The following is a 22,444-nucleotide window of genomic DNA, read 5'->3' as shown; positions in this document are numbered from 1 at the left end:
TTGAGTTACCAGGAAGCTATTCTGACCAATTTTGAGATGATGACAGTGTGTGTACGTATATATTGGCTGCCCAATTTTAAGAAACTGTAACTGACAAAAAAAAAAAAACATTTTTGAAATATGGACTGAATCATATTCACAAGACTTCATTGTAACTAAAAATACTAAAGAATCGATTTTGAAAAATTTTTCCCTGACTGAATTTGAAATTGGACAGCCGATATATGTATGTAAATATTCTATAATTTTTGAACAGAATAACCGATTGAGATCATAGAGAAGGCATTTGGCGTGGCTTATTATTAATTCCTACAATTTTTGAAGAATTAAGCTTAATCAGTACAGTATGTCTGGAGTTATTTAAAATATTAAATTTTTGGAAAAACCTTTTTTTTCAAATAACTTCTAACTTACTTCATGGATTGACTCCAAAATCTAATTAGCTTTTAAACTCTATAAGCTGCGTCGAATACTACCCTAACGAATAAAATTGAATCATTTGTTCAAAAAATATTGTTAACGAAATAGTTTCAAAAAAGTGTTTTTTTCGAATAAAATCAAGAACATTTAATTAAATATTTCCAAAAAAATTTTCGTGTTAGTGACTAAAAAACTGCGACGAATGCCACCTCAAACGTCAAAATCAGTCTATTAGTTCAAAAGATATCAGCGATGAAATATTTAAAAAATAATAATTGTCATTTTTCTTAGATAACTCACTATATAATTTATCAAATGTACCCAAATTATATATACTATCATTTTATATATTAATGATCAAATCTGATTAAAAAACTCATTTAATTTTCGCATTTGTAATGCTTAATCGCATTTATTAATTTTTATCCGAATTCATTGATTTCATTAAGCAAAACCGCGATCACAAATAAAAATGCCAGTTGTGGGAGCTCGAAGAGCTCAAAAATACGAATGTATTAAAACATATTGTCCAGCTCTTTGAGCTCGAGAACAGAGGGAAGTTTTAGGGCCGACCTGCAGGGTCAGTCGGTTTCCAGATTAAAATTTGATCTCGCCCATTTTGTTTTTTCCTCCTTTTTTTATATTATTTACATTGATACTGCATTATGGTAATTTTAATCTGCTTATGCAATAATTGGGGTGGCAGTTTTACCCTCTTTTTTATAGTCATTAAAATTTTTTTTCGCTTCAGTCTTGATTATATTCAAATAATTGTAATTTTAATGACTACAAATGTGTCGATAAGTTACATAACACTCACATTTATATATATATATATATATATATATATATATATATATATACGATGAATGAATGATTCCCCTCTTGCTTTTACCCTCAATTCTATTCGCACTTGTATATATCTAGTGTGTCACTACACGTGCTGGCTGCCTCAACTTTAAACATAAATACACACTTTTCTCCTACACATAGAAACTTAGTCCTAATATATATCTATATATTTATATATTATATAAATTAAATGTGTGGGTGAGAATAACTAGTGAATAAATCGTTCAAGGTCGTCTATTTAAACTCAATCGTATCGGAATGAATGAAAATGAAAAATAAGGACAATGAATATTTAAATATAAATAAACGCATAAATTCAAGTTGAGAATGAATGTTTGTGGCAAAGTATAGTAGATTGGATAATAATTATTGAATGAAGAGTTATAACAACGAAGTAGTGTGACATAAAGCAAGAATGTAATGTTTGGTTTATAACAAACATAATATTCTAAAGATATACCAGTGATGTACAAAATTAGAAGAGATCGCACGCGGAAGAAAGATCGCCGCGAATTATGCGACTCAGTGAGTACAGTATGTTAACAGAGAATGAGTCGTTGACCTCGTGTGTACGTGTTAACGAATATCGTAACAAGAGGTTGCGAGACCGCAACAAACGAGTCCACGAGTCGGCCCCAACAGACAAATATCTATGGCATGGCTTTATTATTTTAAGAGACTCCTAATTTTATTAATTAGAGGAAAAAAAACCTAAGCTAAGTCATTTCGACGCTAATTAATCGCCAGAGGCGAGGGATTTTTTTTTGTTCTGTATATTTTTAATTATGGGCGGGAAAATTTAAAAAAAGGGTTGGAAGTTTGAATAAAATTGATCATTGGGTGGATTAGAGAATATTCTAGCCGAGTGTAGACATTTGTTATTTATTTTATTTGACTAGATGATAATAATATTGATGATGATGATGATGATGATGATGATATTGAATATATGAGCGCAAACTCAGTTGATCTGTTATACGGCCTCGCCCATTAAAAACGGCCGGGTGCAATTACGTTTAAAAATAGCAAAGAGAGCCGAGTATAGAGGATCGTTGGTTGCGAGCGATTGCATCAGACACACGATGAAGTCGGAAAACGTCAGAGAGAGAAAAAGAGACCGCGATATAGTGAATAAAAAGAGATAAAAGAAAAAGAGTCTGCGAGTGAGTGAGTGAGAGGGAAAAATAAAAAATAAAATAAAGAGTGATGCACACAGATGAGTAACAGTGTCTGTCTGGTGCATCCTGTTCCATTGCTCATTCTCCTGCAGATGCTTGATGCTGCTCTCCGACTCTCTGTGATATGTTTCTTCTTTATTTCTTTATTTTTTTGACTATCTGCTCTCTATTCTGCTGCGCTTTCTATTGGGTAAACTCACGTGACGAGTCGCGCGCGGTTATACCGCAGCTAGGACTGAGTACGGATAATTACGCTGAGTATTATACGAAAAATGATCTCTGCAGTGTGTGTGTGAGTGTGTTATGTGTCAAGCAGATCGTCAACAGTGAGGATAGTCGTTTAGTTAACGAACCCCAATATGATTAACAAACGCCCAGTCTTCATTTTGTTATTTTTAAAAATTTTTATTCGCTATTTAAATTACGCGGCTTTAAATTTATTACTCAAGACATATGATGGTTTTTTATGCGTAATAAACCTTTTTTTTTTTTGTAATGAAAGCCGCTTTTTTTTTTTATTTTTATCAAGAGTAATATTTCTTACTTATAATTAAAAATGCAAGTGAAAATAATTTTCTTCATTTTCTGAGACTACCCCATTTTGTACAACAAAAAAAAAATTTTTTATCAATTTCAAAATAGTCTTATTTTCCCCATAGGGGCGGGGGGGGGGATACTTAAGGAAATAGTAAGTTTTCGAGGACTAAAATACGTTAAATCTTTTTGTTTTTTATAATATTCGAGGTAAATAGACAGAATTATTAGCTGGCGTTAAAAAATAAAATTTTTGTTTTTGGCGGGCAAAATGAGGTACCCTTTGAAAAAGTTGAAAAACAAAAATTTCCGAAAGTTGATCAAATTTCATTAAATTAAATTTTTTATATGTAATATACATAAAGAAAAATGACATTTCACATGATTGGTGGATACGAAGGCAGAAAAAAATTTTTTTTTGTAGGGCAAAGAGGCCCTCTCCTCCAAAAAATGATAATTTTTTTTTTTTTTTTAATTGTTTTCATCATTAAGAATGTATTTCTTTCTCTTGACAAGTATATTTGGTTTTATAATACTCAAAAAAAAATTTTTAGGTGTAATAAATCGTTCCCCCTCGATTGGCTTAATTACTAATTGTTATTTAACAAAAAAAAACAATTCTATATTTTTTATTTGTCATTATTTTGAACCCAAAAAACGTGTTTTTTGATTTTTTAGATTACAGATTATTTTGCATTATTTAAAAAATTTTATCAATTAAAAAATAAAATATTACTTTCGAATATTTTTAGTGGCCAAATTTATCCCAGCTATATAAAATCAGCCGAAAAATGGATTAGTATATTATATTTTTTTTAATTTGACGATAAAAATTTGAAAAAATCATTTTTTCAGAATTTTTGGCTGGTACATTTTGCCCCAGGTGTCATGCGTAGGGCTAAAAAGGCGCAAATATATCGAATTTATAGTAATTACGTAATTAGACAAAAAATACAATTTTTTTTTATAAAATTCTGGGGGTATCCCGTTTATCCCCCCCCCCCCTCCCTCCCCAAATAAGAAGCTACAGATTTACCAAAAATCAATCTCGAGATAATTTTCAAAACTCTAGCCCTACTAAAAAAATCTCAGGTAAAAAATGACCGTATCGCCTCCAATTGAAATGAAAAAAATTTCAAATCAATTTCTAACAAATCTTCAGCTCAACACTCTTTGTTTTAAAAACATTAAAATAACTGAGCACTAATTTAATCAACAGTAATTTGAAAATAAAATAAAAAAAATTCAAATAGCAAATATGCGTAATTAATTTAAATTATTTAACCCGGGAGTATACCTACTGCGACAAGGATTAATCCAAAGAGACTGATAGTAACAGGGTTTGTAAGCCGTTGAAGTTAGTAGTTAGCATTAGCTAAACAGAGACGCACACAGTACAAGTTATGCAAAGAAATGTAGATGCAAGAGTAGTAAGAGAATGACTTATGTAACGATGACAAATAACGCTAATGAGCCTACACCGCCTTCACAGCTCGGCTCTCTTCCTCTCCTCCTCTGACATAAACTACCGTCTTCCATTGTCGCAATACTCAAACTCTTGAGTTTACTATTATACTATAGTGTACTCCAGTCTCTACTCTAGGCTCCACTATCCAACTGATTACAATCACAACTTAGTCTTATCTACCATGGGCTTACTCATTTTATTTGAAACTGTTTACACACAAAACTCTCAGCTCGAGAGAAGACTCTCGACCTCGTTCGTTACTATTTTTTAAAAAAATTTTTCTACATTCGCTTATATTTATCAGCTCGAGTTATTCGCGTATATTAAGAGATTAAGTCTATTAAATAATTGATTAGATATTACGGAATAAATTCCCTGTAGATAATTCAAATAAATAATATATATGTATGTAAATCATTATTAAATAATAAATGACTCACCTGGACTGGTCTGCCATGAGAGACCACCGATGAACATTTTCCTGTAAAAGAAAGATTCCATCAGCTCGAATCTTCACTCTTATGATTGATGACGTCTCATTACTTATCATAATTTATTATAAATAAATAAAACTTAATTATAAAACATAAAACTTAAACTAAAACTAAAACAAAATGCCAGCGGAGGGTAACTTCCGGTTAGCACAACCCCCCCAGTCTCAGCGCATCGGCGCAAGGTGTCACCACATATCAACCATTTAAAACTCATTAACAAAAAATAATTAACAAATTATTAAATAAAACGTAATTATGATAACAAATGTCTTTGCCCATGTGCCGCCCCCTCACAACATATATTTATATCAAAATATATCCAACACTTGGAACTTTTTTCTTCACTTAATTTTACGTCAAATCGAATAAAAGTTTTTTAAATAGATGGAAAAATATTTAAACGCATAATTAATTAGCGGAAAATTTTTAGCGGGAAATTCAAATTCAAGTTTCGCGGGTTATAAATAAAATGAATAATTGATAGCCAATAATTAATCGATAAGCTAATTATAGTAAATATAAAAACAAACAAATTAAAATTCCCCTCTGGTATTTGAATCGCGGCTTCCCCATGAGCCCCCACCCTTGTGTCCAAGACAACGTGGCCACGTGATCGCGGTTGCTCTCCCCGCATTTGCGTCACGTGGCTGCGCTGACGAAATTCTAGGTCGAGGTGCTACGCGGTGATACAGATAGACACTGAGTAAATAAATAAGTCAAGTATACCTTGCACATTGCAAATAAAATAAATCAGGACTTTAATACCTCAATAAAAAATAATATATAAAATTTTAAATTGCATAGAGTTTTTTTTATAAAATCACTGAAGAAAAAAGCTCCATTAAAGATCTCTTGGGTCTTATCATAATTGCCATTATCACTAAAAAAAACGAGATCACACACAAGGTCGGGGACACAGTGCTCGATAATGAAAGCATGTTTTATTATTATTATCATTACTATTATTATGATTTGAAATGATAAATTCCGCGGTATTTCTAGCGGCTCAGATGCGGCTCGCATACGTCGGTGTTGGTATGCGCGGCCGATAAGGGGGTAGTTGTGAAGCGGGGGTGGCAAACGGGCGATGGCGGTGGCGTTGCCGGAAAGAGGGGCCGCCAGGAGGTCCATTGCACGCCGTCTACATATATATATACACATACATATGTATATATATATATGAATGTATAGATATATATATAACCCGGCGACGTTGCTCATCTACTCATTGATTCTCTCTCAACTCGGTTCAGCTCTATCATAATATAAATTTCCCGGCACAAATAACAATCCTTATAATGAATTGCTAGCTGACGTTTAACCGTACCCTGGATCGTTGGGCACCTCGGCCATGGATCCGCTTGCAACTATTTCTTGACTCTGCTGCTCCATAATTAAATCCTCTCTACAATAACACTTGTTACGATTTATTAATCAACAGTATTTCTTATTGAATCCTTGAACCCTTGGCACACAATCTAATGCTCTTGGGTTATTGTTATTGTTGTTGTTGTTGTTTGACTCTAGTCTGACTATTCGCGTGCGCCTGTCCTGCTCTCGTGCAGCCGCCGCGACGAGTTACGCTCTCGTCCTCGTAGTCGTCAGAATCGCCCTCAACTCCCTGGACACCGGGTCTGTCTCCAAGAGGTTTGACGTCAAGTCACCACCAAATCACTTATCGTATTATTATTTAATATAAATGTCTATTTATTCAGTTAATATATCAATCGATCAATCAATTAATTAGTTAATCAGTTCGTTTAAGTCTCTGAGACAGACGACAGCACGGCGCGCGCGCGTCTGCTGCAGGAGTTAACGAGGGCCCGCGTGTCCGCGCCGTGTGCGTCCACAATTTACAAATATCAATTACAATCCCGCCAGTTACGTAGCAGCACCAGTATCAGGATCAGTTCTCTTTATCCTGTGCAATTGGCTCCTGGCAAATTATTTATTTTTTTTAAACTCCAAAGTAGCACCACCAGTAGTAGCAACCGACGACAAATCGGAGTAGTATATATATATGTATATATGTATATATATGTATATATATATAGATATATGTATATCGGAGTAAACAATATTACGATGATGATGAATATTGATATTATTGTTATAATTCCACAGGATGTTATTATATGTGGACACAAGCACAGACAATTGTTATTGCTAGACAAGTGAAACCGGCGGGTGCCCTACTACTGACTACTAAAAACTAAGAAGGTAGAGGTTACGTGGCTGCGCGGTACGGCGACTGATGACGGGCGGCGGCCGGTACTCGGACGTGCGACGCGCTCTGCTAGAAGTTCGACGCGACACTGCGCTCTCCGCAAGGGGCGGCGGGGGGTGGAGTGAGACGCGGTACAAGCGGGATATTCTTACAGTGGGGGATATCGCGAACTTGCTTCAATACCGCGAATAAGAGAGAGTGAGAGGAAGGCGTTTGTGCGGCTGCGCAACTCGCCCGACCGAGATCCACTACACGCAGAGCCGACAGACAGCACACACACCCACCCACTTTCGTGTATGTAGACCGTGGACACAGCGACAAGTTCCGATACTCGAGCCCGCGCTTGCCGAGGGTCCAAGGGGAAAAATAAGGTGGTGGAAAGACAAGTGGGGCACAACCCGGCCCGCCTCTTGCTGTCTGCTCGCCTGCTCTCTCGGTTTGCCGCCACGCCGGGACGTCTGACTGTGTCCGAGCATGCACTACTTGCACTACTTGCTACTAACAAACCCCCTTTCATACTTAACTAGTATAGTATACCTCCTATGCTACTGTCGTGTCAATGCTGCATCCATGCTGCAGTATACTTTAATAATTATTTCATATAAAATAACATACGGGATATTTCAATAATCAAAAATATTAATTTTTTCTTGACTATGCTACGGTAAAAATTTTATAAAACTTAAAAATTATTGGGTGATTGCACTGTAAAAAATTTTTTTGGCTTGGTGTAGCGTAAATGTTGGTGTGAAAATTACACTGAATTCGGTGTTGAATTTAGGAGGTGTGAATTTAAAATTTTGAGACCGCCAAACGCGTAAATGGATAATTCATGATAATTTTCCGTTGAGAAAATTACGCGGTAAAAAAAATATTGCAACTTTTACTTAAAAATATGAGTTATAATTACTAAATTCTTTTACTTTCTTGAGAATTTAATTTTTAGTTATACTTAGTAATTTTTATAATTTAAATAGGGAATTGAATATAAGCTGCATTAGTAAACTTAACTATGTATTTAGTGAATTTTACTATCCCGTTTGGCAAATTTTACTATATTAAAATGGAAATAGATAAAATTAAATTTTTAATAATTTTTCAACTTTTTATTATTATTATCATCATTTATGTCATTGGTATTGGTGTTGGTATAAATTTTAATTTTTAAAAAATCACTTGTTTTAACAAAGATTCGAACCCTGATCTCCCGCCCGCGAGTTCTTTCCTATGTCTGACGGTCCGAAGTCTCCTTTGGACAAATGTTTCTGCACTTGTAAAACATATTTGTATATGATATCCCCGCAAACTTTTAATTTTATCGATCTGCTTCGCAAAAATTACAAGCCGTTTAGTAATTTTTCGTTGCTGTACAATACTTAATACTACGCTATTCATCTGCTTTACAGAAATTACTAAACAGATTGTAATTTTCGTATACTATAGGATATTTAATGCATACTTTTAGTTAATTTTTATATTTTTAGAGAGTAAAAATCGTTGAATCGTATTATCAAATGTAGTACTAAACGTTTAGTGATGCTTCAATATTTTCTTCATAAAATTTGGTGTTCGATTAATGAAGAATACAAATAAATTAGTAATAAAAGTAATAATATAGCAATTTTTCAGATGAACATATAGTATTAATTACTGTTTTGTGATTTTTACTATACATTTATTAATAAATAGTAAAAGTAATGCACTCCTTGATTTACATTAGTATTTTTTATTTAAATATATTAAATATTAAAACATTTTGAGACTTCTTGTTTCCGTGTACTCATAATAATATTTAAATGTTCGAAATACTATTCAATATCTAAATAATATTAATGTTGCGATCTATTAAATAGTAAAAAATATTCAATAATGGTTTGTTGCTCATTGATCAAAATTACGGGTAACGCGGAATGGTGTAAAAAAAGTAGATTACACCATGTTAGAATTACACAGATGGAAAATTTACACCTGGCAAATTTTACACCGGTAATTTACACTACACAATCGTGTAAAGTTCTCCGGGTCCATTTTTACACCAAAATTTTTCACAGTGTGAATTAAAAAAAAAAATCGGTCTGTCGGTTGACCCTGTGGGCCAGCCCCAAAACTTCCCGCCCATTTCAAGCTCCTTGAGCTCGAAAAATTGTTGTGAATACATTTTCGAGCTCAAGGAGCTCGAAAATACTTTTGTATGCCTTTGTTTTCGAAAAATAACGTTTTTTACCATTTTTTCTACAACGATATCTCTCAAACGAATGAACCGATTGGGACGTTTAAGGTGGCAATCGACACGTTTTATTGAGTTCTACAACTGATCAAATTTTGAAATTGATTTATCAAGTCGTTTTTGAGAAATTTCCAAAATACTAAAAAATTTTTTTTTCAATTCTTTCGTTAACGGTTTCTCTTGAACGAATGAACCGATTTTGATTGTTGAGGCGGCATTCGACGCGGCTTACAAAGTTTTAGAGCTGATAAGATTTTGGAATCAATCCATCGAGCAAATTAAAAGTTATTCCAAAAAAACATTTTTGAAAAATTTTATTTTTGAAATATCTCCGAACGTACCCTACCGATTAAGCTCAAATTTTCAGTGTTTATAGTAAATACCAAGCCGCGTCAAATGACCTCGAAAATCAAAATCGGTTCATCCGTTCAAAAGTTACAGAATATTTACATACGTACGTACATACACACATACACTCGGACATCATCTTGATTTTAGTCAGAATAGCTTCCTAGGACCTCAAAACGTCGACATCTGGTGGAATTTTTATTTTTACAAATCGGGGTGAAACCAATAACTTCCCGAATTTTTGAAAATTTGCAATTTTCTTAGCAGGAAATTAAAAAGCAAGGAACAATTGAATAAACCGCCAAAACAAACTGATGCAGCGAAAAATAACAATACCAATAATAATAATAATAATAATGATAATACCAATAATGATAATATGGACAATAAGGATAATAATAATAATAATGATAATACCAATAATAATAATAATAATAATGATAATAATAATAAATATTGGTCGGAAATTTATAAGAGTAACTGATGGTAAGTGAGTTTTCGTAAGCCTCCTTATCTCATGTCTCTGCTCTAAATCACGCATGGCTCAGAAGCAACGGCCATTTGCATAATCATAATGCCGGTCACGTAACGGCTGCGTGCAACCGCGTGCGCTTCGGCATCCTTCACCTGGTCTTTGATTTATACCAACATATCGAAGCCTAGTCTGCACAATATACACGTGTATCTACATATATATCTATATATCTGCATATAACTGCCGGGTTACATACGTCTTCTTACGTCCGTCTATCACTATCATATCACATCGCACAACAAACGACTCTGGCGAGCTTAAAGCTTCCTCGCTATCACGTAAATTTCATTTTAAAGCTCTCGCCCGAGCAAGAAATCGCTCAATCGGTTATCCAGACACGTATTCAGATTTTATCTACCAGCAAATCTCTATCGCATTATCTTCATTGATAACTGTCACACGTCATTCAACAATTTATATTCACATGGATCCAATATTATTAAATATAAATATAAATATAAATACTCACTCAAAACTATCATTATTATTATTATTAGGGGAGACCGGGGCACGATGACCCCCTTAAGCCTGTAAATATTTTTTATAGCTTTTAATCTATAGGTCTATCTAATTTGGTCCTTTCTCAAGCAAATTCATTGAGATTTTACTAAACCTCAAAAAAAAAAATTTTCTTTTCTGGGGCATGACGGTCCCCGTCAAAAAAAAGCTTTAAAAAATTTTTTATTTTCTTTATTAAAAAAAAAAAATTTAAGCACAAATATACTATTTCTGTACCTTTATAATCACATAGACTTCAAATTTATTGAAGAAAATTTTATTTAGCTGATATAAAAAGTTTCATTGAAATTTTAATTTTTTTATTTTAACCACAACATAATCTATTGACCTAAAAGAGCTTTAATAAATAAATTTTTCAAATTCATTTGAGTTTAGAAAAAAATAAATTTTCTGTAGCAAATTTTTTTTCAGGTGGTCCATTATGCCCCAGGTATCACAGATCAGTCTGAAAAATATCTTTAAAACATCGGAGATAACATGATTTGACGGAAAATTAAAAAAAAAATTTTTACCAAATTTTTTAGGGGAACCTTCGTGCCCCAGGTTCTCTTATTTTTATTATCTATTTGTTGAATTAACTCGGTAATAAAATAAACTAAAATCAATTGGCTAACTAGTAGCAGATGTTGGAAGAGTATCAAACCGTGAGACATCGTTTAGTGTCAACATCCACTAGTATTAGTACAAGTAGTAGATGTTGCAATAGTAGAAGAAGTAGTAGTAGTAGTAGTAGTTCAGATAGTCTGATAATTTTAACGACAAACCAGTGTGTATGCGACACTCGGTGTTCATAGCATCACATCCGGCTAATGACGAGGGTGGAAGTTAAAGCGATGGCAAGTGAGTATATACACTCAAGGGTAAAATGAATAAGAGAAGGACAATAAATGTCGTTCGAGTACCTAAAATATATATGAGTATATATATGGGTGTGTATGTGTAGAAGTATGTAAAGGTATGAAATAGAAATAGATAGAGCTTTGTAAATACAATGACACTGGGACACATACGTTTGTCACGCAACACATATGCCGCGTGTTGGTACAGGAGTAACGCGTCCACACGGATCAAGTGGAAGCTCTCAATCAGATGTCGAGTCGGGACGCGACGCGGCAACGAAATCCATCGATCAACTCAATTAACTAATTGCCCTTGCCACCTCCAGGTCTCGATCCCAGAACCACTGGGTTTAATTCTGGACCCAGCCTTAAACCAACACTTTTAAATCACTACATAAATCAGGTAGTCGTTGTTTTAACTGATATGTCAACGATTGAGTTTAGAAATTGAGATTCTAAACGAGACGAGACCAGACGGGTGGATTGAGAATTTTTAAGAATAAAAGTTTTCGGCGTAAGCACTTGGATAAATAGAGAGTCTTGAGTGTTGGTAGCAAGTCGATGGAATTTCAAGGCGTGTGGAAGTAATCTTGTTTTTAAATGCAAGGCAGATGCACTAATAAGTCGAAAACCAGTCAATTAACGAGCACTGGGTCCTAAGTAAATAAGCCTCAGGTGTCTAAACGATGTGAGGTAATGCATGTGTTACTTGTACTAATACTATAATATCGAGGTTACTAATATTATTATTTTTATATGAGGAAAAGTAAGAGAATTTTTATAATAAAATCAAGAATTGCTAGTTAGTATCTTGGGTAAATATACTCGAGTGTGATGTATAATTAGAGGATGGACCTAGTGATTAAAACAAAAAAAATCATGAGGGATAAAATGAGTCGTTAGAAAAAAAAATTTAGAGAGAAAAATTTTTTTAGTACACGTATGAAGGAGAAGGCAAAATGTGACATGACCTAACGGCTGATCAAAATTCAAATAATTAAAAAGCACGATATCTTCCAAAGATAAACTTGTAAAATACAAAAGTGATTTTCCAAAAAAAATCTTATTAAATTACTTGTATATATCCCGGGTCGAAAAATTTGATCTGATTTTGGTCTAACCGGACTGTATTGGAACTACTCGGTCTGTCATTGAACTTCTATAAAACTTTTAATGTTTTTGATCTACCCGGATCGAAAAATTTGATCTGATTTTAGTCTAATTGGAATATTTGATCTGTTTTTGATCTTTTATAAAAATTTTAAGCTGTTTTTGATCTATTGTTTTAAGAAACAATTGCGTTACGGACAGATAAAATTAGATTAATTCTTGAACTTTGAAAAATTTTAGTTCTGAAAATTTGCCAAGACAAAACTAGATTAAATCATGAACTTGTAATATTTTTATTTATGGACAGTATTTATAAAAAATATTTTAAGTTACAGAATTGATTATGCTTCGTTTACTATTTATTTAGTGTCTTTTGTTTAAAAATGTCGGCAGTTAATGAAAGTTTGACAGCTTTATTTTTTAGTTGTCTTGGCTGAATATTCATAGTATTGAATAAATGTAATGAAATCACTCTTAAAATGTCAAGAAATTTTTCTTATTTACTGGATAAAATCGAAAAATATTTTGGCATTAGAAAACATCAAAATTCTTGTGACATCTTATTACGAGTGCGCTGTAGCATGTTGCAAATATCAAAAAAACTGAAATTAATTTATAAATCTAGATTATTATTATTATTATCATATTGGTAAAAAGTCCTGTTTTTGATCTAAAAGCAATTAAAAATAGACTAAAAATTATAGTAAATAAAGTCTGTTTTTGTCCTTAAAAATGATTGAATACAGACTAATAATTATCCAAAAAGTCTCTTTTTAGTCTAAAAGTGATTTAAAACAGACTAAACATCATACGAAAATAAGTCTGATATTGATCTGGATAATAACTAGTACGGGCAAAAACGGATTATATTCCTATATAAAATAAATACAATTAATAAACTTGAATTAAAGAAAAAATATTTGAATGTATCATTTATTTTAAAACAGATCTAATTTTTTGACCTGGGATAAATTAGAAGGAGTGATTGAAATTTTTTATGAAAAGTTTAATTTTTGATGATGGAGAATATAAAAAATTTGTAAAGTAGTAAAAAAAGACGAATGAATAAATAAATTTGAACAAGTTACACTTGTGTCTTAACTTGGTAATTTAAGGTTTGTATACCGGCACAGTAATTATGATGTTTAAAGCCACTTCAGAAAACATTTTTAAGTACAAGACCAAGAAGCGTGTTTATGATGTAGTAAACTAAAACCAAAAAGTAAGCTAGAGTGAAGGTAATTACATAAATTAGTAAAACACGGGGGACTCACGCTAAAAGTTGCGTCGCTATTCTCTCTATACACTCGAAGAGAACCCACCAAACTAATTAATTATCCAATTAAACATTAGTCTCGCATACAAATATCGTAAATAGATAAATTAATGTGTTTGTTAATTAATTTAAATAAATAGTTTGAGCAGCATAATGTAATACATTACCATTTATTACTTATCTTTCTGAAATATTAGATTGCTCGCCTTTTTTAGTCGATTTAAAAGTACAAATTTTTGTTATTACTCAGTAAAAAATATTGTGTATCTGTGTTGAAAACGGTCTGTGTTAAATTTTTTGTATTACATCAACACATTTCATTGAATTAATTTGAAATTTTGAACCAATTTACTATTCGATACTTTAGCAATGTTATTTAGTATAAAAATTGAAATTGTTGCCAATTATTAAGTGTTACTTTGAAATTTATGTTAAAAAGTCAATCAAAAGTCAAAGAAGAATCATTTAAAAAAAGGAAAGTGAAATTGACATTTTATAAATGTCAATTTAATATGAAACTTTTTATTATTAATGTATTGAATTCACCATTTACCAAAAACTGAAATGTTTATTATGCTAACAAAAAAAATCTGTCTATCGGTTGACCCTGCGGGCAAGCCCCAAAACTTTCCGATGTTTTCGAGCTCAAGGATTGTTGTGAATACATTTTCGAGCTCTTGAACTAATAAACCGATCGAGACGGTTAAGGCGACAATCGACGAGTTTTATTGAGTTCTAGAGCTGATTAGATTTTGGAATTTATCGATCGAGCCATTTTTGAAAAAGTTTAAAAAAACTAAAACAAATTTTTTTTGTATTTCTTCTATATCTTAGAGTCCATTTAATCGATCGGTTTGAAATTTTCTGGAATGTTGACGGGCAACAAACTCTTTCAATTTCCACCTCAACCATCTCAATCGGTCAATTCATTAAAAAGATTAAGAATTTACACTCATTCACACACACATACATATAGACACTCAGACATCATTCTGAAAATAGTCAGAATAGCTTCCTAGAACCTCAAAACGTCGACATCTGATGAAAACTTGATTTTCGAAAATCGGGGTGGAAACAATAACTTCCCGAATTTTGAAAAGTTACAATTTTCTTAGCGGGAACTTAAAAATTTAGTTCTAATTTCAAATCATTATTCCCTTACTAAATAAACATGTTTTTTAAAGAAATTAATTAATTTACTATTTACATCTGCTATCAAATATTATATGATATTTTTTAATCATGACTAATAAAAACATTATTTAATTTATGTTGAATATATTTAGTGTTGAATTTATTTTTCGTATTACCCGAAGTTCGTGTTAAAATTTTGTGCTAAAATTTTAACTCAAATTTTGTGTTGAAATTCAACATAAATATTGTGTGAACCGTTGCTAACATACAGATTTTATTGATTTTAATGCAACATTTTTTACTATGTACAAGGTAAATGACCTAATATCCAATCAGGGAACTAGTACCCGATCACTCATGTATTATTATATCTATATTTACTGGATTTTACTTTTTATCCCAAGTATTATAACTGATTAATAACCTGATGGAAATTACTATTTAAATCCTTTTAATTGAGTTGTAATTAATTAAAAACGTAAAACTGATTATTCACGAAAACTTTAACTGTCATTTTTATTTTTACTGTTGTTATTATTTTTCTCATTTTTCCTCTTCATCAACTACTGACAGCAGCACTAGCGTAACAGTATAGATTTGAAAAAAAAGAGCGACATCAAAGACAAAAAGGCGGGATATTTGAAAAAAATGTTGAACTGAATATAAGAAATAAAAAAATCAAATTGATAATTTAAAAGTTGAATAAAAATTCATAATAAAACAAAAAAATTAATTAATACTATAAATTAGAAGTAATGATTAAAATTAAGATGAGCAACTGAGGTATGCACTCTTGATTTTCCCAACATTTGTTTTATATTTATATAATATATAAATATAATGATTAATAATGGTTGTAGTACAATCAATAACTCGAACAAACAACAAGCTTTGATAACCCGAACGAAAAGTTTTCTCGATGGAAGAATCTCATTGGGAATAGATCCCACAAGAGTCAAGTGTATATTACTACCTGAAATGGTATTTTCTGTAAGCATTGATACCAAGAGAATAACAATTGAAGGTATAGAAACGCCAATGGAGTATATAGATATAGAAGAAAATAGATTGATCAAGCGAGACAGAGGTAGAAGACAAGAGTCTGGTGCGGGGCTCGGGGGTGGATAGTGGCTGCGGTGATAGTACCGGATCGAAAAGACGTACGGGAGGGGTTCGAGTCGGGGTTGGGGGCTATTTAGTTTAGCCGGGGGTGGGACTGAGCCTGCACTGCAGGCACATTTATAGAGCAGAGCCGTGGAGACATAAGCACTGGCTCACACCGAGGATATGCTTCCTAATGCGATGGATACTAAGTGAAATAAGGCCCCATTACTTCCATGTTCTTTACCTCTATGATTTCGTATGGATTAATCACCATTATCGTTTTTAATTATTTATCTGTGTACTAAAGCAAAACAATGGCTCGGTATCAAAGAGGATCAGTATTTAAAAAAGAGGTATGTCGATTTAAAAGAAGCTTAGAAATCTAACAGGCCGGTTTGTAAAAGGAGGAAGGAAGCTTTAGAGATGGGATCGCGTGTCCTAGTTTTCGTGCCGTCTTACCAATGATTTAAAGCTTGAGAAACTATGCAGATAAGGTGTAGTCGACTAAGGAGGAGGCGAAGGAGAAGAAAGAGAGGAACAAGGAGAATAAGAAGAACAAGGAAGTTAAGATGGAGAAAGACTAGCAGTCGTTCTAGTAAAGACTTGAATGCGGAATTGCGCTTGCAACTTACAAGTGAGTGTGCAATGAGTACTGACTACCAGAGTGAATGCACAAATTTCTTCATACGTTATAATATTTCCATGTCTTGTCTTTTTACAATGCCGTTGAGACAACGATAAACAAGTTTAAATCATATTCGCGGATATTTCATCCTACAAAAATATATTTTATTGCGCTCCATACTAGTGTCACCCGAACCATTGACTTCCACTACTTTATTCACTTACTTCTTATTCATACGCCCAATAGACTAAAATATATAAAAATGTATAGAGTGGAATTAATCTTGTAAATGATTCCTGTCTGGTGTTTTGGGGAAAGTCTACAGGGTTTACAAATAGCTATTAATATTTGTTAATAGACAGCTATTTTAGAGTTATGGCTTCGAACCATAAAAGTAAAAAATAAAAAAAAAATGTATAAAAATATCTAAAAGATGGATTGATGGAAATGTTAAAATTTGTTTCGTCTTTCTTAAGCTATTGAAGTGAGGTGATTTTATATTTCAAGAGACTGCAAGTACAATATGTTTGACGAGGGTAAAAAAGTGCTGACGATATTCACACTACCGTCGAAAACGTAACTCTCTTTCTTTCTTTCTTTATTTTATTTTTTTATTTCATATATCTCTATCTCTATTTCATTCTTTTATTCTCTGGTTCTTGCTTTATGCAGTGGTTATACTGATGTTGTGGTCGTAAAAATAGAAGATATTGAAAGTCACGTACACATAGCCACTAGAGTGCGAAGACTTTGGTTGGGAGCGTGAATCGTGAAACGAAAAGTAGCAGAGAAAGAGAAGCGTTTTACGCCAAGTTGAATCTCGATGTGGATGCCACGTCAGGAATTTCATTGAGAGTTCGATGCGTTAACGTGGCATTTTTTTACCAACCGATATCAATTTTGAATTATTTATTATTTGTAAATATAAATATATATATACGGTGTTCAACACTTACTACTCGAGATCTCTGTCATCATTTTTTACCGGATCAGAATCAATTAAAATAAAAAACGTACGAGAAGTATGCGAAGAAAAAAAATAAAATATTCAATTGATATCTGTCTCTTTTGAGGCATAAAATTCATATATATCTATATATGACAAAAAATTGTTACTTTCAATTGAAGAAAATCCGAGATTAAGAAAGCGCTCTTCATCAGTCATCCTTTTCTAACTCTGTGAGATTTATCCAATTGAAAAGGCTTAAGCCAGTAATCCTGTCTCGCAGCTTGCTGGTGACACACATGAATCACAAATAATATAATACATTATCATACCCTTCAATATTATCCGTATTACATTTTTTTAATGCTTTTATTTCTATTGTTGTTAAATTTTTTTTAAAAAAGCACTTGCTAAATAATTTTTGTTGACAACTTCATGTAAGAAAATTCGTTCCAAAAATTTTCCTGACGATGAACTTCCAAAATTGAGACAGTTCTGAACGTTGAGTTGAACATTTTTTTAACTTTAAAAATAATTAGAAGTATGAAAAATTTTCAACTAGTGTGAACTGTTCTTGCAGGTTGGTTTTTTTTGAAATTTTTTAAGCAAAAATGATTTGAATTTACAATTTTGTAAGTTCATAATAAGTTCATAATTAGACAGAAAAAAAGGATTTCTTGGTGCAAGCAAAATTTTTCACTATGAAATGAAAACAAAAATTTTTTTCAGGACTAGAAATATTTTTTGGAGTTAAAAAATTTTTCTTGCCTCAAGAAAATTTTTTCTCGTCCCAAGAAAGATTTCGTTTTCAATTCATAATGCAAAAAAAAATTCTTGGGGTAAGTAAAAATTTTCTTAGGGCGAGTAAAAAATTTTTTGCGCCAAGAAATCCTTTTTTTTCGTTGTAGTTCCAATCACTTGTTTTTTGGACTTTTTTTTAACAAGTCATAAAATTGAAGAAACTAACCCCAAAAAATTCTAATAAAAATCAGAAAATGTTTATAAAAATTTTCAAATCATATTTTTTTGCCTCATACCTGAATACATTCTAGTAAGAGTAGAAAATTTTAATAATTTCTACTTAATTCCTTTTTTTTTTAAATGCTCTTCAAACCCAAAAAATCCTCAAATCAAATTATTTTTGCTCAGAAAAAAAAGACGCGCGAGAAAAGCCTATACAGTTGCAAATTGATCATTTTCTAACTTTTTCAAAGTTCCATTAATCTTCAATTCAAAGTTCAGAATTGTTTCAATTTTGGAAGTTAACTGTTAGAAATATTCTTGGAACGAATTTTTTTTCCATGGGTCAAGTTAAGAATTATTCAATTTTTAAAAAATTTAAAAAAACTTTTATCGCCAATTGTCAGATTTAAATTCAAAGCAAAATTTTTTTATTTCCTCTAGCTCTTCTCTTTCTAATAAATTACTTGATATCAATAAATAATTAAATAAACCAATTAATGAAAAGAAAAATATAATTTCGGAAATAAAAGATATTTGCTGGTTAAACAGTAGTTTTGTTTGTTTAAATGGTGAACTCGGTATTAAATAAATACAGGAGTAAAGAATGGCAGAAAACCTAATATACGAAAATTTTATCGCAAATAAACCACCGGAACGAGCTCGCGGCGTATAGATCTGACACTGCGATGGGATGTTTTACTTTTTTGGTGGTCACAGAAGTTACTCAAGTGAAACAAACATGTCGTCGTCACATCGCGCCTTTTTTTACTACCCGTTTTTTATCTTCCGTTTTACCGAATAAAGGGTCTAGGTGGCGCCACTTGACGACGCTCTATTTTTTGCTTAAATTTTTAAGTCTCCTTTTACAAAATGCTCACTTTAACACTCGATATCTTTCTAAATAATCAATTTATGACAAAAAAAAATACTTCAACAAATTATTTACTTTATCTTTAGAATAATAACGTCATTAAATAATTTATGTATCAAGATAAATAATAAAAAAAAAAAATATATATATATATATATATATATATATATATATATATATATATATATATATATATAATATTAGCCATAAAAATGATTGTGCTGTCGGTGCCTGAGCATAGGCAGATCCAGAAGCACATCCAGAGCTAGAGCTAGAGTTATTTCACAGTGTAGAGAGAGTGGAATGATCGTCTTATCTGGTCGTTTCCGGTCCAGCGAGTCGGAAATGCGTAATAGGAGAATGAAAGAAGCACGTTGGCTGGATCTAGATCCCAGAGCCCAGAGACCAGAGAACTCATACAGTTGATGCTGGATCCGAAGTGAATAAGGGGACAGCAGGAAGCAGGACGCGTGGCTGCTGATTCTCTCCCTAAGGCCAACGGGTTACGACCGATTACGCCTTGTCTCTTTCCTTCTCTCGTATACATCCAATGCCCGGTGTCATTTTACTGCTATTTGATAGCCACATCAATTGATAAAACTATCCCACTAAAATACATAAAACTATCTAGAAAAATAATAAATTTATTTCTGTAAGTTCTATTCGAAAAAAATAAATGAGTAATTTATATAAATTTTAAAAATCCATTCAGTTGGAGTTACTGGTCAATTGAAGCAGCTAAACATCAGTACGGTAGACTGGTAGACAAGTAATTGCGTCCACTCGATCTAACATGAGAGTGTAGTATCAGTAGTTGTTGTTGTAATGAGTTAATTCACATGTCCCGATAATCCAATGATTTCTACTCTACATATCCTTCTCACTGGCTCTATAAATCCCCATATACGCGAACGATATCAATAGGGGCTGCAATCCATTTGGATGATCCGCACGATTGGTTATAAAGCCGTATATGATATCCACCGGTTTCAGGATTTCAGGATTCTAGGCTTCCAGCGAATCTTGCATTACACGAACATCAAGTATCCCTATTCGTCTATTCATTTAATTAACAGAGTCAAAAAAATACTGATTAAGTTAAGTAGGTGAATTATTTAGAGTTCTTTTAGCCGTGACTCTTGATATTTTTCTTTATTCTTCATGCGCATGGTGCACTTGTTAAAAAGCTTGTTCATGGAGTAGTGTAGTGGTCCACACTGTCGCGGATGAAAGCAAGTGTGTCTAGATAGTGTTGAGGAATTTACACAAAGGGAGAACATCTACGTTCTCTTCTTCTTCTTGTTCTTCTTTTCCTTCTTCTTATTCTTCTTACTCTTGTCACCCTTCAGTCATCCACCTTGTTCGGCACTTAAACTTGTTCATCATTCCCGTCGTTGTCATTGTCTACTTCAGGGAGGTCTCTAACTGTCTTGCTCATCAACTCACCACTCTGCTCACCGGTACCACCCTCGCAACCTCTCTTTAACTCTTACTCAGTATACAGCAGTAGTCTATAGTTATATTAGCAAAGGTAGTTGTGAAAATTTAGTTGCTATTGTCTCTCAGAGGAACGCCCGATCACGCCCGAACGTTCTCGTCGAGCTGCTGCCAAACGCTGACTATCGGGCCGTGACACGAATTTTATTGCGTCCTCTTATTTCCTTCTCTCATTCCACCCCACCCTCTTCTTCTTCCTCAATAAAAGTATACAACAGCCTATTGCCAGTAGTTTTGCCTGTCCCTTGAGTGTAATACAATTGCTCACGTCCTTGGGTAATTTTTACTCACAATCTAACAGCCAAGTGAACCAAAAAACACAATAAAACAAATAATCTCAATAAATAAATCAATAAGCCCATTAACAACGAGTCCAGTAACCCGTGTTGTAATTATAAAGCTTATATATATACCTTCTTTAATTAATTTCTATTTTATTATCGTATAATCAGCAATCTACTCAACTGGGAGTGAACCTTCACTTTTACCCCTGCCTCTGCCTCAACTCGACATCGAAAAATTTATATAAAAAAAAAAGTATGACTAAAATAGATATAAGAACAAAAAAAGTGTCCGGAAGTGAATGCAACGCCTCATTGTCGTCGGTTGGATCCATGATGGAAAGTGTAAAGAGACCGAGAAGAGAGAAGAGAGGAAAAGAGAGGAAGGGTTCTTGTCATGCACATTGGTATTGAGCTTGAGCTGAACCATGGCAGTAGTCGAGAGTGCTGCATAAGCTTATTAAACCGAGGATAGTTGTATAGGTGTTTCGAGACGTGTACGTGTTTTAGGGAACAACTCTTGGTATGGATAGCTTTTGCGAACATCTCCGTTGGCCCGAAGCATCTGCGACACCAGCAGCAGCATCATCATCACCCGGTACTTGGACCTGGATGCTGTCAGAAGAGTAGAGAAGAGGGACTGCCTGAGGAGGCTAGGAGGCTGTTGTTATTGGTCGTAGTGCTGTAGCTGAAAATGTAGTTGTGAACTGGTGGTGATGCGTCAACTGTAGATCTGCGACAGAATAAAAAAGGAGGGCAACCAACTCATCCTCACGGTCTCCTCAGCACAGGTTGCGGTGGGGTGCTGGATGCTACTGCGGATGGGCGCGGAGCCTCTCCAGAGACAATGAGGCCGCTCACGAGTGTCGCCACGAGTGGGTACTCAACTATTGCCAACTCAGACCCTTCAGCCAGTCCTTATAGCTTCGTCGTTGCTTGGTGATGCCGGGTTCGCTAGATAGAGAATAGACTCGGTATTGCTACTAGTTACTAGCT

General features: G+C 33.2%; 1 protein-coding gene across 4 annotated transcripts in view; it reads right to left on the bottom strand.

Annotated features, from left to right (window-relative positions):
* Nucleotides 1-22,444, bottom strand: part of LOC103568456 (RNA-binding protein Musashi homolog Rbp6) — a 518,165-nt gene that overhangs the window by 474,476 nt on the left and 21,245 nt on the right. For 3 of the 4 annotated variants that reach the window (XM_053743032.1, XM_053743034.1, XM_053743033.1), the window contains exons 1-2: nt 6,274-7,226; nt 4,893-4,933 (exon numbers count right to left, since the gene is read on the bottom strand). The exons of the other annotated variant lie outside the window; for it this stretch is intronic. In XM_053743032.1, coding sequence (XP_053599007.1) covers nt 4,893-4,933; nt 6,274-6,338 — 106 coding nt within the window. In that variant the 5' untranslated portion in view covers nt 6,339-7,226. Of the gene's footprint in view, nt 1-4,892; nt 4,934-6,273; nt 7,227-22,444 lie in introns of those variants that run through there. 4 annotated transcript variants of the gene reach the window in all.

Source organism: Microplitis demolitor, chromosome 2 (assembly GCF_026212275.2).
Source record: "Microplitis demolitor isolate Queensland-Clemson2020A chromosome 2, iyMicDemo2.1a, whole genome shotgun sequence".
Taxonomy (NCBI): Eukaryota; Metazoa; Arthropoda; class Insecta; order Hymenoptera; family Braconidae; genus Microplitis; species Microplitis demolitor.
Note: the sequence above shows the minus strand (reverse complement) of the source record. Positions and strands in the feature narration are given on the sequence as shown.